We start from the raw sequence: 14,628 nt of genomic DNA on the forward strand, positions 1-14,628 counted from the left end.
GTGAATATAAAACCATTTGATTTTATAAACTTTATGGAAGAAAGAAACTACCTGAAAATTAATAAAGCCGACTACTGTCTATATTTCACCATCTGGTTTCTGTTTATTCAACTCTGATGATAATCATCTTTAATAGTACAGAATATGTTACAGTATCAAAATAGTTCTTCGTACTAGTTTTTACTATTTATTAGATTTGTTGTAGACTGGTACGTTTTTGAGGTACTAAACTAAGCACTAACTCTGTTAACTCTGCCTTAGTTTTTAGCAGATTTCTTTATTTGTGACCTCGACCAGTGTTTACGTAGGAGCAGTTGACATCAACACTAGGGCCTGGTATAATGATCGAAAAAATTAATTATCGTCACTAGAAATTTATAGTTTCGATGATCGATTATCAAATTTCATGTCTTAAGTTATATTTTCTCCACTGTACCCGTTAACAAGTAGAAATCTCTTCTACATAGTTTCCCTTCAGCGCATAACATAACCGCAATAAACTATAATAACAGATCAAGGCAATAATATACTTCTAAAAAATAAAATTACCCATGAAATTAAGAATTTTGTCATGTTTTTAATTTCGTTTTTACAGGGTTTCTGGGTTGAATTATTTTGATTATTAATTGATTATTGATCTATAGTCTGTCATTGATAATCTATCTCAATTTGATAATCGATACCCAGCTCAAAACATCACTCTTCAATACTCTACAGACTGTAACACTTCAATAAACATCCACATCTTTCAATTTCCGTCAGTCATCAGTATCTCTCTGTCTAGCATTCCTAGCACCTGATCTCACTTTCCGTTTTTTAAACGACACAACCTCTCCAGGGTTAGAGTTTAAAGAAGTAACAGTTTTTTCTCTGAATTTTTGTTTTGGAGGTTTCTGTTCTCTATCTGGTTCAGGTAGAGGTATGTCCTCTACCAACAAATCTTCTGGGGGAGGGGGGCTGAAAAAAAAAAGATATGAAATACAATTGGGTATGTAGATTTCATCATTCTCTGATGCGACAAAGTTTATTATCACAGTTTGTGTGAAGTAGTAATGTTGAAGGCACACGCTGAGTAACCGTCAAACACAGTTTTCAAGAGGAATGTCTGAACTGTTTATTTGTGTGTGTGCTCCCAAATGACCCTGGCTCAGTTTTTGATCTGTATTGTAACACAGAAATTCACTGATTTATAATACAATTTATCTGTTGACCTATCAGTAGAATGGAAGACTAACATAATCATAAGATTATTGAAATCTAGATGTAGCCTCAATTTTCAAAATGTATTGAGAGATCAGCTCATTCAGTGTACAAAGAAGGAAATATTGGCAGGACAGCCAGTAGTTAGGCTTTACTTACAGTTCAGTAACAGAAACTGTCTCCCAGCCACCAAATACTGAGCGTGAACTCTTTGGATCTTTACGGGGAGGTAGTGGTATCTGGGGGGTGGGTTCTGGTTCTACAGGGGGTGGGGCTTCTTCTTCATCCTGCAATCAATATAAAATATAACAGATGAAAGGAAACATTAATAAATAAGTAAATAAGTCTAACATGTAAAATAAAGAAGAAAAGGGTACTAAATATAAAACGCTTGACAAACCAGGTTCCTACCCATTTCTTTACACGTGATATCTGGATGCAATATCATTACAGTTTAAGTAACAATATCACATCTGAGAAACCAGGTAGGATCAGAAGTGTCAGGCTGATATATAAAAGTTCTGACCAAAAAAGTGCTAAAGCTAAAAAGAAAAAAAAAATCATATCCTAACCATACAACAATTTCCAATATTTTCATCTTGTCACTTTCTGATGGTTGTAAAACAACATGGCACAATTTTGAAATTCACAGAAAAAGTTTAAATTTGTTATATTCCTACCGGTAAAGGTATATTCCTGGCCCCTGTCACCTCTGGGTCTGGTTCTTCCTCTACTTCACCATTCTGTAATCTCTCCTGCTCTGCCAGAGATATATATTTCTCTGGTGCTGTCCACACTGGCTCTGTAAAATTATTAAATGATTTGTAGTTGTTTACAATTATCCTTGCTAAAAATTCATTAAACCCATTTCATTTTAATTATAAAATATGTCCTCAAATAAAACCTATATCTTATATCTTGCACCTTTTATGGCAATTTTATTCTCACTTATGTAAGAGGGACTGACATGAAAAAAGATGTCTAGTTGTTCGGATGAGACAATAAACCAAGGCCCCGTGTGCACTCTGCAAGGCGTTGCCTGTCAGCAATAACCCCCATGATGCAGAAAAGTAGTAAAACGTAAAACTCCATTCATTTCATTTTTTTCATATCACCAACACCAAAATTACTGGCAGACATTTTGAGGCTTCTGTCAGACATGACTGGTAAAAAACCTACCATTAGTGAGGGAATTCCAATAATAGGGATATCCTTCAGGAGAAATAGCTTCATACCAAGTCCCACTGTCCTCTACTGTTTCCTGTCTCTCAAACTTCTCTTCTAAAACTTCATTTTTTCTCTTTTTATTTTTCTGTGCTTCTAATTTCTCTTGTTCTAACAGATCAAATCAGATCAAATCAGATCAAATAATCAGATCAAATAATCAGATAAAATAATCAGATAAAATAATCAGATAAAATCAGATAAAATCATACAAAATCAGATCAAATCAGATAAAATCATACAAAATCAGATCAAATCAGATAAAATCAGATGGGATCACCTTGATGGAAATGAAATGGAGTTTTGTTTTCTAGTTTTGATAGGACAGGGCTAATCAACATATGAAACTACGTATGATTCTTAAATAGAAATAACACACACAAATATAGTTTATAACCATTTTATATCTCTACCTCGACCTCGACCTAATACAGGGTTCATACAGCACTTTGCCTCAAGAATTCAAAGACTTTTCAAGGATATTAGTCTGACAGAATACACATGTACCTTACTTCTGAACTGTGAAATCAATAAAGATAGTTAATATTTGTCAATGGTGTTAATGATAAAAATATACACAATTTGACTCAACTCAAAATTCAAGGACTTTTCAAGAGAAAATGGGTTTTTTATGGTGTTTTCAAAGACTTTTTGAATTCAAGGGTTTTTCAAGGCTGTGTGAACCCTGTAATAAGTAAAATTATTAAAAAGGCTATAATATAATATTATATATAAATTGAAATATTATTCGTAGCCTTTCAAACTTTGATATATTGAGATTGTAAACTATATTCGTGTGTGTTATTTCCATGTAAGAACCATACGTAGTTTAGTGTGTTGATTAGTCCTGTCCTGTCAAAACTCAAAATGTTGGATACAAAATTCCATACTATATACTCCAGTATGGCTAATTAAGATACATAATACATTAAGATGTAGGGATATTTGGTTGATTCTCAACTGAACAAGTCCCTATGATGTGAAATACTGGCTAGGGAAATAAGAGTCACGTCTGAAACAATATTAACAGAAACAGGACACAAACTCTAGTCAATAATTCAAAGATATTCTCAATCAAAACAAATTGATTCCTTGATTAGAAATTTTATTACATACCTTCTTTAGCAGCTATTGCTTTAGCTTTATAATGATCAGCCAATGCTGGGTTACTCTCTAAATCTTTTCTAAATGCTGCCAGGGCGGCCTGAAAAATAACAACAAATATTGACATTTCTACTATCACTCCCTTCAATAATCCAGTTAGCCAAACACGGCAGCGTTTATTTTCAAATAACTGTACTTTGTCACGTGACAATGAGGCGTATGAATACATCCAAAAAAATTTTACCTAGAGTTGGATCGTTCGGTATTTTTACAATTCAAAAATAGATCATTTTGGCGTATTTGAGCAGAAAAGATAAACCAATGTAAATATAAGGAATGAATATGGATCTTGTTATCGTTATGGGGAAATAAACGTTGGTTTATCATGTGACAAGACGCACATGACCTGCTTCATTCGTTAAATAATTGATGAAAGTCAATCCATTAGTATTGAAACAATATATCATAAAGAGAGTTTAACTGAACAATAGAATGAAAAAAAAAGTGAAAGGGAATATATCAATATCTGGCCAAGAAAACTTAGCGAACATGATATAGTCCTTTTAATTCAGGAATTCAAAAGATTGTTCTTTTTCAAGAATTTAATTCAACTTTCTGAAATTATCATGATTACCTTTTCCATGGCAGCAATATCATCATCAAATTCTGCTTTTTCTTTTGCTTTCTTCTCACTACTTTTTCTAACCTGTATAATAATACAAATCTTTGTATCCAATAAAAAAAACTAGAAATAATTAGGACTGAGTGAAATAATCGATTATTGTCGCCACAAATTTATAATTTCTATTATCAAATTTCGTAATCAATTATATGTCTAAGTTATATTTTCTCCACTGTACCCGTTAACAAGTAGTAATCTCTTCCACATAGTTTCCCTTCAGCGCATAACCTAACCGCAATAAACTATAATAACAGATCAAAGCAAGAATATACTTCTTTGACGCAAAAATTACCCATGAAATTAAGAATTTTGTCATGTTTTTAATTTAGTATTTACAGGGTTTCTCAATTGAAATATTATTAATCTGGTACCTGCAGTTCCAATAAAATTATTTGATTTGAAAATGTTAAATCTGTAAATATATTTGATTACCTCATTGATTCTGTTCTGTACATTTTCTTTGTGTCGTTTTCCTCTTTCATGAAATTCTATACTCTACAAAATAAGAAAAACATTTAATAAACTTAAAGCTAAAAGACATTCACTAAAAAATTAAGAAAGTATATCCTTCATTACAAAGTGTGTAGCCCTATTCCTAGAACAAACTGCTCTGATGAGGATTGTGTATCTGGAACAGATAGCAGGGGTTGACCTTTAGTCGTGTCAATTCAATTACATAAATATTATAAAATAAACTTAAATTGCTTTCGAGATTCTTAAAATGGAATCACAGAATGGCAGTAGGTGTTCTAGATGACTAAACAGGCTCTGCATCCTTAGCAACACCAAAAACACAACTTTTACAGTATCACATTTAAAATGGTAAAAAACGAACCATTCCACAAACTTACAGGCTTGTTATCTGAGATCCAACATTTACAAAAATCACAAAATTTTCTTGGATTCGACTTCCAATATTCCGACCTGGAAATAGAGAATAGGACAAACCCTGAGCAAAATTGGCGTAACAGTGATTTATTTTTAAGACAAAGTTAGCAGCAGTCTTTTAATCTGATTACTTGCATTGACATTTTTTTATTTTATCTATCGACAAGTTGCAGCGAAGCCATGCCTATAAGCTTATAAAGATAACCTTATGTCTCTTGCAGTCTTGGTTTTAACTTTGAATCTCCCCTCCCCCCCCCCTCTTTCTTTCCCTTATTTTTAGTGATATTAGTGTTATTCCACAAAAGGGCAAAGATATGAATCAACTATTCAATAGAAGGTTTTCAAACAATTTGTAAAGAGAAAGGATTACATTTTTGGTTTGTTTTTATTTTTTTTTTTTGCTTGAATGTAAATACGGAAGTAGTATTTTTGATTCATGCGCAGAGTTGACATAGTGCCGCGGGAAAAAAATGGTTTCCTGTTGCCTTTTAAGGATTTTGATTGGATTAAAATAAAGTGGTGCAGAAATACATAAAAAATCAACCAATGAGAATATTGTTTACAATCATCAACATAAGTTCACTGAGCATGCGTATTGAGGTTGCCTTTGTTGTCCCGAAAATCCAGGGACCAGTTACGTTTTATCATTTGGCAAATTTCATGCTGCGATCTGAGGAAAACCACTGCACTTTCTGAATGAAATTTTTTCCAGAAAAGTAGTCATGGTAAGTAAGAAGTTGACAGTCACTGAAATCAACACCTGCATCATTTCAAAAACTGGATTCGAAAAATTTCCGACGGCTGTCAACTTCAAATTTCTAAATTTGTTATGGATTTTCAGCTGAAGTTGTTTGTTTTGATTTGGTTCATTCAATTAAGAACTTGTCTGTAGTAATAATGACACTATTTTTGGGGTTGTAAATTCATCTGGAAAGTATGCCTGCATGTTTATGTCGATTTTTAGACAGCGAAATAAGCTTTGGGTGCAGTCTGTCGTTGAATACAGATAGATGCAATTCTTGAATTTTTTCTGCAACAACTTCTAAAACTAAAAAAGTAGGCCTCCGAAAAGTCAAAATGATAAACATAAAGTTGTAGTCCTAAATCAAATCATTATTTTTAAGAAATAAGAATTTTACTTCGATTTTATTCTGTTAGTACAGTAAGCTAAATTTCTGTTTTCTCTGCTTTTAGGACACAGAAGACCAAGGTAAATATTCTATTGATATTTGTGTTTCGTGTAGCTAGTTATTGTGTAATCCATTGATTTTAATCCAGATTCATAAATTTTTGTAGATAATAAATGTATGCCAGTCTAATTAGCACAAATATTTTAATCCGTCTGTAACCCAGCATGAAAATAATGTTGTATTGAATTACTATTCAGAGTATGAGTTTAATGGAAATAATGAGATGGATTCAATGATAGAAAGTTACAATAAGAATGATGAATCCACCATGGATTCTATTGATGGCAGATCAGATTCAGTTTGTGGGGGCAGTACATTAGGGGTGAGTTCTCGTCTCAATTTTATTCAATGTTTAAGGAGTGGGAGGTTATTTCTCAAACTCACAGTATGGTTTATTGACACAAGTATTTGTAAGGAAGTATTTAATGGTGGAAGGGGTTCGTTCAATGATTCTAACAGTCATAATGAGCAGGCTTTTCCTTGCTGTAAAGGCTCATTTGTATTGTTTGGGGGTGTTGAAATGAACTTAGAATACAACTCATAAAAAGCATAGGCCAGGGTCAGCCGTGCTCAAAAACTATTAATTTCAAAGTACTAACTGGCTTAGTTAAGTTTTGTTAGCTTTTAAAATAAAGAGAAGAATATAACATGAAAATTATCTGTTGGTACTCAAATTTTATCAAAATATTTGAAGGGAGAAGATGACTACATGTCTAATATTGGAATGTATGATGGTTACGATAGTTATAACGAGTCGGGGGAGAGTTCTGAGGAAGAGGAGGAAGATCTGCCACGTGGAGAATTACTAGCTGCTCATCTTAAAGGCATTATTCCCTCTAAACCCTCTCCGTTTAGATTTATGAATGGAAAAGATGGCATGGGTAAACATTTTTAGGTTATTTTTATTGATATATTCTGTGTACAATATAGAAATCTTTTGAATTATAATATTGATTGAAGACAATACTGACAGATTTAGTTGGTTCTCTGTATAAGATATTTGTACCAGTTTATAAGATAAGATTTGTTCAAGGTTAAAAAAAGATGTAAAAAAAATTGGTTTGGCCAGTTTGAAAAATAACTCAACTCTACTCATTTACTTTTCCTGAACATGATATTTGTCGCATGTAAGATGGAGATGGCTGTATGTTGTTTTTATTTTAAATTCCAGCTACATGTGAGAAGTGTGGAACTGTGGGAATTAAACATGCATTTTACTCTAAATCTAAAAGATTCTGTAGTTTATCATGTTCTAGAAGTTTTGCTACAGCTCAACGAGAGGGAAAACCATTACCAACAAAACCACTGATTGTTAAAAAGGTAAATTACAGCTACTTGTAGAATATCAAGTTTAAATGAATAAGTGATATTTTACTATGGGTATAATTTACAATTTAAAAACTTTATGAATCTTATTGGATGTTTTTAGTCTATGTCTCTGAAAGGTTTTTAAGTAGAAATCAGTTTATAGATATATATAGCTCAAACATATATTTTTATATTTGATTATTTTGTAGAGTTCTAAACATTTAAACAGCAAGAAACCCATGTCAAAATCTAGCAGTTTAAATAACAGAGGAGGTAGTTAATTTATTATAATCATTAGATAGTGGTTCCATTTTTATACGCCCACATCTCTCTATGTGACGTATATTGTCGGCATCCCTTTCAGTCCGTCCGTCCACCCGTCCATCAACATTTGCTTGTAAACGCTCTAGAAACTAGATTTTTTGATGAAATCAAATGAAATTCGGTATGTGTATATTTGAGCTATTTTCGACCGTTAGAAGCAGAGTTATTGCCCTTGCCCCAAAATCTTGAATATTTACCATCCGCATGCTGTGGTGGGGGTATATGGCTGTGGTCCACTATCTTTATTAAATTAGATTTGTGAATTTATACCAATCAAAATGACTTTGCTTGCCGTTGGAAATCTAAAAAGAGCAGGCTAATGCCACTGCCTTTCAAAATTTCCTTCATTGCACCCACATGGTGCAGAAAAATAGGACGTAAAACTCCATTCATTTCATTTATAAATCAAAATGTGAAATTTGCTATTTGTTAATGTTTATTTATAGATACAGTACGGGGATTTGACTGGGGACCATATCTTACCTCCGGCTGTGGAGAGGGAGCCTCTATTTTATGTTTTGCTCACGTAAGTACACTATCTCTGATGATAGTATTTTTGTGTTTTTAAGTTTTTCAAACCTTGTCAGAACTCTATTAATGAAGGTTTATCCGCCTGGTTTAGATTAGTATATAGATTAATTCTGATACATGGCATTATTCCCTACTGACAATCTCAATAAATTCAGGTTTAAAATCAATTAAAAGTTCACTTGAAGACAGTCACTAATCATGTTTACAGCTAGTTCTATTAAGATAATATTTTATAAATTAGACTTCAGTAACTTCCTTAATTGACAGGGTAACTAGGGTATAAATAACTGTACATAATTATAACAATTACTTTAATAAATAACTTGCGATGTTTCCACGATGATTGTTTGATAAAGACGAAGTTATTTATTAAAGTAATTGTTATATAATTGTGTCCAGTTATTTTCTGTCAGTATCCGACCCTCTCAGCCAAAATGTGTTAAAGATGGGTTCCCTTATTTTCATTTATGGAAATGAAAATGCTAATACTTATATGAATAGAAAGTAGAGGTGTTCTAATGACTTGGAAAAATACCAGTTTGTCTCACATATCCATAATTAATTCATAATTAGCTAAATTAGCAGAATTACATTGACTGACCGATCAAGAAAGGTCAAAAAATCTTTTTTTGTTTATCCAGACTGTACATACATGGACATGATCTTTAAGATTTAAATATTTTGCTGTATTTCTCTTGAAATGAATCAGTGAAGTAATATTTTCCTATTATTTTGTTATAAATGCTTTCAGTGCTTTTTTTAATTTTCACGATTTACTCTCATAAGTTAGTGGCTAGTATTTTGGTTCTATGATGAATGTTTGTGGTATGAGATGATATTTCTATATAATTTCAGGCTCCCATGGTAGATATCTGGGAACAGATAACAATTGGTATGAAGATAGAATGTTTAAATCATGATACAGATTTAAATTATCATTCTTTCTGGATAGGGTCCGTTTTAAAACTAGCTGGTTAGTTATATGTTAATCTTCTTTAAATTTGTGACCTGCTCATTTATCTCCAGTCTAATTTCAATGCATATTAAACGGAGAGTTTCTACTTTTTACAGAGCACAAATGTATATTTAAACTATTTCTTGGATATGAGGCGAAGTGTGAAAAAACCACAATAATCAACAAACTAGGATTATTCCATCAATTAACAAAAACTTAAAAATCAATTCACATGACCATATTAATCAACTTTTAGTTTTATTACATACTACGTATAGAAACACATACAGGTAACATTAAAAACACAAGATATATAGATATACTACTTCTAGGTTTATTACATACTACGTTTAGAAACACATACAGGTAACATTAAAAACACAAGATATATAGATATACTACTTCTAGGTTTATTACATACTACGTTTAGAAACACATACAGGTAACATTAAAAACACAAGATATATAGATATACTACTTCTAGGTTTATTACATACTAAGTTTAGAAACACATACAGGTAACATTAAAAACACAAGTTATATGGATATACTACTTCTAGGTTTATTACATACTAAGTTTAGAAACACATACAGGTAACATTAAAAACACAAGTTATATGGATATACTACTTCTAGGTTTATTACATACTACGTTTAGAAACACATACAGGTAACATTAAAAACACAAGATATATAGATATACTACTTCTAGGTTTATTACATACTAAGTTTAGAAACACATACAGGTAACGTTAAAAACACAAGTTATGTAGATATACTACTTCTAGGTTTATTACATACTACGTTTCAAAACACATACAGGTAACATTAAAAACAGAAGATATATAGATATACTACTTCTAGGTTTATTACATACTAAGTTTAGAAACACATACAGGTAACATTAAAAACACAAGTTATATAGATATACTACTTCTAGGTTTATTACATACTACGTATAGAAACACATACAGGTAACGTTAAAAACACAAGTTATGTAGATATACTACTTCTAGGTTTATTACATACAACTTATAGAAACACATACAGGTAACATTAAAAACACAAGTTATATGGATATACTACTTCTAGGTTTATTATATACTAAGTTTAGAAACACATACAGGTTACATTAAAAACACAAGATATATAGATATACTACTGCTAGGTTTATTACATACTATGTTTAGAAACACATACAGGTAACATTAAAAACACAAGATATATAGATATACTACTTCTAGATTTATTACATACTACATTTAGAAACACATACAGGTAACATTAAAAACACAAGATATATAGATATACTACTTCTAGGTTTATTACATACTACGTATAGAAACACATACAGGTAACATTAAAAACACAAGATATATAGATATACTACTTCTAGGTTTATTACATACTACGTTTAGAAACACATACAGTTAACATTAAAAACACAAGATATATAGATATACTACTTCTAGGGTTATTACATACTACGTTTAGAAACACATACAGTTAACATTAACAACACAAGTTATATAGATATACTACTTCTAGGTTTATTACATACTACGTTTAGAAACACATACAGGTAAAGTTATTAAGTCAAATGATTCACAAGATATATAGGTAAATCAATAGAAACCATAAAGGGATATAACAATAACAATCATGATTAAAGATGTGCCTATAATAACAACAGATAATAGATAATAACTGTAAAACAACTAAGAGCACTATCTGATAAAGAAGACTATAACCACAACATAGATAATAGTATTAAAGAGAAGGATGAAGTAGGGAGAATTATATTATATAGCGCTTAATAACTAAGCCATTGATATTAAGATACTCCAGGATTTAAAGCTGAAATTCTGTTTCACTTTTGTAGTTTTGAGCTATATTTGAATTCAATGATATAAAGTATATTCTATTGTAGGTTTTAGAGCATATGTTCGTTATGAAGGGTTTTCTAGTGATCCTAGTAAAGATTTTTGGTTAAATCTATGTTCTAAAGATGTACATCCTGTTGGTTGGTGTGCCTCTCACAGTCAACCTCTTGTTCCTCCAAAATGTAGGTCAAACTTTTAATTTTAACATCAAACAATCCTCAGACTCGTCTAAACCCTTTGAACCCTGAGTGTAAATGAAGTACAACGTCATATACCCTGAACTCCAAGTAATAAAAGTAAAAGCGTATGATGTTAATGTTGTATGACATCACTTGGTAATGGCCGGTTTACCAGCTGCTTGGGTATATATTGCGTTAGTGTTTGGCCTTTAAACTGGCCGCTAGGGTTGAAAGGGTTAACTTCTTTTATAGAGCCAAGAATTTGTGTACAGTACAGTACACATATAGGAAGTTTTTAAAAAGCTCTATATGAGATCTGTTTTTAATTACATCAGCACTTTAAGACTGTTCTGGAAAATTTCTAATAATATGCAAATCATGCCTGTGTAAACTTAATTCAAAGAAAATTCCTGGATTTTATTCATTTTCATAACTAGATATAACTCCTGCAACCTGATACATAACTCAAAATTTTACTATTTACTATCTATTTTAGCTGTACAGAATAAATATACAGACTGGAAGTCGTTTCTTGTGTCTAGATTAACAGGTGCTAGAACTTTACCCAGTAGTTTCTATTCTAAGGTAAGCTTTTTCATTTATAACAAGAAATGGGTCAGTTGTCTGAAGATTGTATAACATGGAACTCTGAGTAACAACATGTCTTGGGTTCATCGACCAAAATCAAGTGGAACATCACCAATACAGTACTCATGGTCAAACTTCAGTAGGGACACAGACTGAACTAGATCTAACATCAATACTGAGAGACTAGGTCAGGTCGCACAGTGTGAAACTCTGAGTAACAACATGTTTCAGGTTCTGTTTTATTATTTGTAGATACAGGATTGTATAAATAATCAGAAGTTAAAGAAAGGAATGAGAGTGGAGGTAGTAGATAAGATGTGTGTATCAGCTATGAGAGTGGCCCTAGTTAATGAGAATATTGGGGGTCGAGTTAGATTGAATTATGAAGACAGTAAGGTAAATATTTCTGGTTTCTATTTTGTTTTTTCAATGTTCACGTGATAGTTGCAGTACAATTGTCAAATATTTAAACAGAAATGAACGCAGGTTCTGTATGCTATAAGATGTATTAGGTTTAGAGCAGTGCATTTGGCTCCATCATTTTGGTTTATTGTCCATTATTGGCTAGAAATATACAGATTTATAGACAATCTTAAATATAATGGCAAAATTTCCTCAATCGCACACATCATGGCATCTGTATAGACACCAGATTCTAACATCTTTATTTATAAAGAGATTGTATTACATACTTTCCATTCTTTTCATTATATAAACATTGATGGTACCAGCCACCTGGTACTGGTATTATAAATATTCTACCCCCCACCGTACCCCAACTGGTACTGGTAATATAAATATTCTACCCCCACCGTACCCCAACTGGTACTGGTATTATAAATATTCTAGCCCCACCGTACCCCAACGGGTACTGGTAATATAAATATTCTGTCTCGTTGTAAATGACATCAATTGAAAATTCATCCTCAATTTTTTTAAATTATATTTCAGATTGAAAATGATGATTTTTGGTGTCATACTTTCTCTCCATTGATACATTATGTTGGTTGGTCTCAAGAGGTGAATCATAAACTACACTGTACACCAGGTGAAGATTTAATAATTATATTATAATATCATTTCTATTCTTTTCTGATATATTTAGTTTCCATTGTAGCATTGTGCTATCTCATTATTCTTATTTTATTAAAAATGGTTTCTATATTATATTATTACTTGTAGGACAGGCGTGTAGTAGAAAACTTTTTAGATTACAGTAGTTATTTGAATGAGATTGTGATTTATTAGATATATAGATAAGTAAGAATTAAACATTGATATCAGTAATATTATTGATCACCTAACAACGTTACTTAATAAATGACGATATGAATGTAAATTTTTTTATGCATTTTAATCAAATAAATCTTTGTCTGGTTTTGTCTATAAAGAGTTGAATGTAAGACAGGTCTATCAGTTGTATTGTCTATAAGGGGGAGAATGTAAGACAGGTCTATCAGTTGTATTGTCTATAAGGGGTAGTATGGAAGACAGGTCTATCAGTGGTATTGTCTATAAGGGTAGAATGGAAGACAGGTCTATCAGTTGTATTGTCTATAAAGAGTTGAATGTAAGACAGGTTTATCAGTTGTATTGTCTATAAGGTTTAGAATGTAAGACAGGTCTATCAGTGGTATTGTCTATAAGGGGTAGAATGTAAGACAGGTCTATCAGTGGTATTGTCCATAAGGGGTAGAATGGAAGACAGGTCTATCAGTGGTATTGTCCATAAGGGGTAGAATGGAAGACAGGTCTATCAGTTGTATTGTCTATAAGGAGTAGAATGGAAGACAGGTCTATCAGTTGTATTGTCTATAAGGGGTAGAATGTAAGACAGGTCTATCAGTTGTATTGTCTATAAGGGGTAGAATGTAAGACAGGTCTATCAGTTGTATTGTCTATAAGGGGTAGTATGGAAGACAGATCTATCAGTTGTATTGCCTATAAGGGGTAGAATGTAAGACAGGCCTATCAGTTGTATTGTCTATAAGGTGTAGAATGTAAGACAGGTCTATCAGTTGTATTGTGTATAAGGGGTAGAATGTAAGACAGGTCTATCAGTTGTATTGTGTATAAGGGTTAGAATGTAATACAGGTCCTATCAGTTGTATTGTCTATAAGGGGTAGAATGGTAGACAGGTCTATCAGTTGTATTGTCTATAAGGGGTAGAATGTAAGACAGATCTATCAGTTGTATTGTCTATAGGGGGAGAATGTAAGACAGATCTATCAGTTGTATTGTCTATAAGGTGTAGAATGTAAGACAGGTCTATCAGTTGTATTGTCTATAAGGGGTAGAATGTAAGACAGGTCTATCAGTTGTATTGTCTATAAGGGGTAGAATGTAAGACAGGTGTATCAGTTGTATTGTCTATAAGGGGTAGAATGTAAGACAGGTCTATCAGTTGTATTGTCTATAAGGAGTAGAATGTAAGACAGGTCTATCAGTTGTATTGTCTATAAGGTGTAGAATGTAAGACAGGTCTATCAGTTGTATTGTCTATAAGGCGGAGAATGTAAGACAGGTCTATCAGTGGTATTGTCTATAAGGGTAGAATGGAAGACAGGTCTA

The 14,628-nt window shown here is 32.1% G+C and overlaps 2 protein-coding genes across 2 annotated transcripts; one reads left to right on the top strand and one right to left on the bottom strand.

Moving 5' to 3' along the window:
• Window positions 1–758: 758 nt before the first annotated feature.
• On the bottom strand, window positions 759–5,551 carry LOTGIDRAFT_239443 (hypothetical protein; the record flags this gene model as incomplete). Its single annotated transcript, XM_009055818.1, has 9 exons — window positions 759–957; window positions 1,360–1,487; window positions 1,881–2,002; window positions 2,380–2,535; window positions 3,541–3,628; window positions 4,163–4,234; window positions 4,643–4,705; window positions 5,062–5,134; window positions 5,469–5,551. The coding sequence occupies 9 exons, from the start codon at window positions 5,549–5,551 to the stop codon at window positions 759–761; spliced, it is 984 nt and encodes a 327-aa protein (XP_009054066.1).
• A 1,461-nt stretch (window positions 5,552–7,012) lies between these two features.
• LOTGIDRAFT_144720 (hypothetical protein) lies at window positions 7,013–13,130 on the top strand (the record flags this gene model as incomplete). Its single annotated transcript, XM_009055819.1, has 9 exons — window positions 7,013–7,169; window positions 7,460–7,625; window positions 7,808–7,851; window positions 8,373–8,446; window positions 9,307–9,424; window positions 11,337–11,471; window positions 11,965–12,083; window positions 12,333–12,452; window positions 13,008–13,130. 9 exons carry the CDS (start codon window positions 7,013–7,015, stop codon window positions 13,128–13,130), a joined length of 1,056 nt encoding a protein of 351 aa, XP_009054067.1.
• Between the last annotated feature and the right edge of the window lie 1,498 nt (window positions 13,131–14,628).

Source organism: Lottia gigantea (assembly GCF_000327385.1).
Source record: "Lottia gigantea unplaced genomic scaffold LOTGIsca_251, whole genome shotgun sequence".
In the NCBI taxonomy this organism is placed as follows: Eukaryota; Metazoa; Mollusca; class Gastropoda; family Lottiidae; genus Lottia; species Lottia gigantea.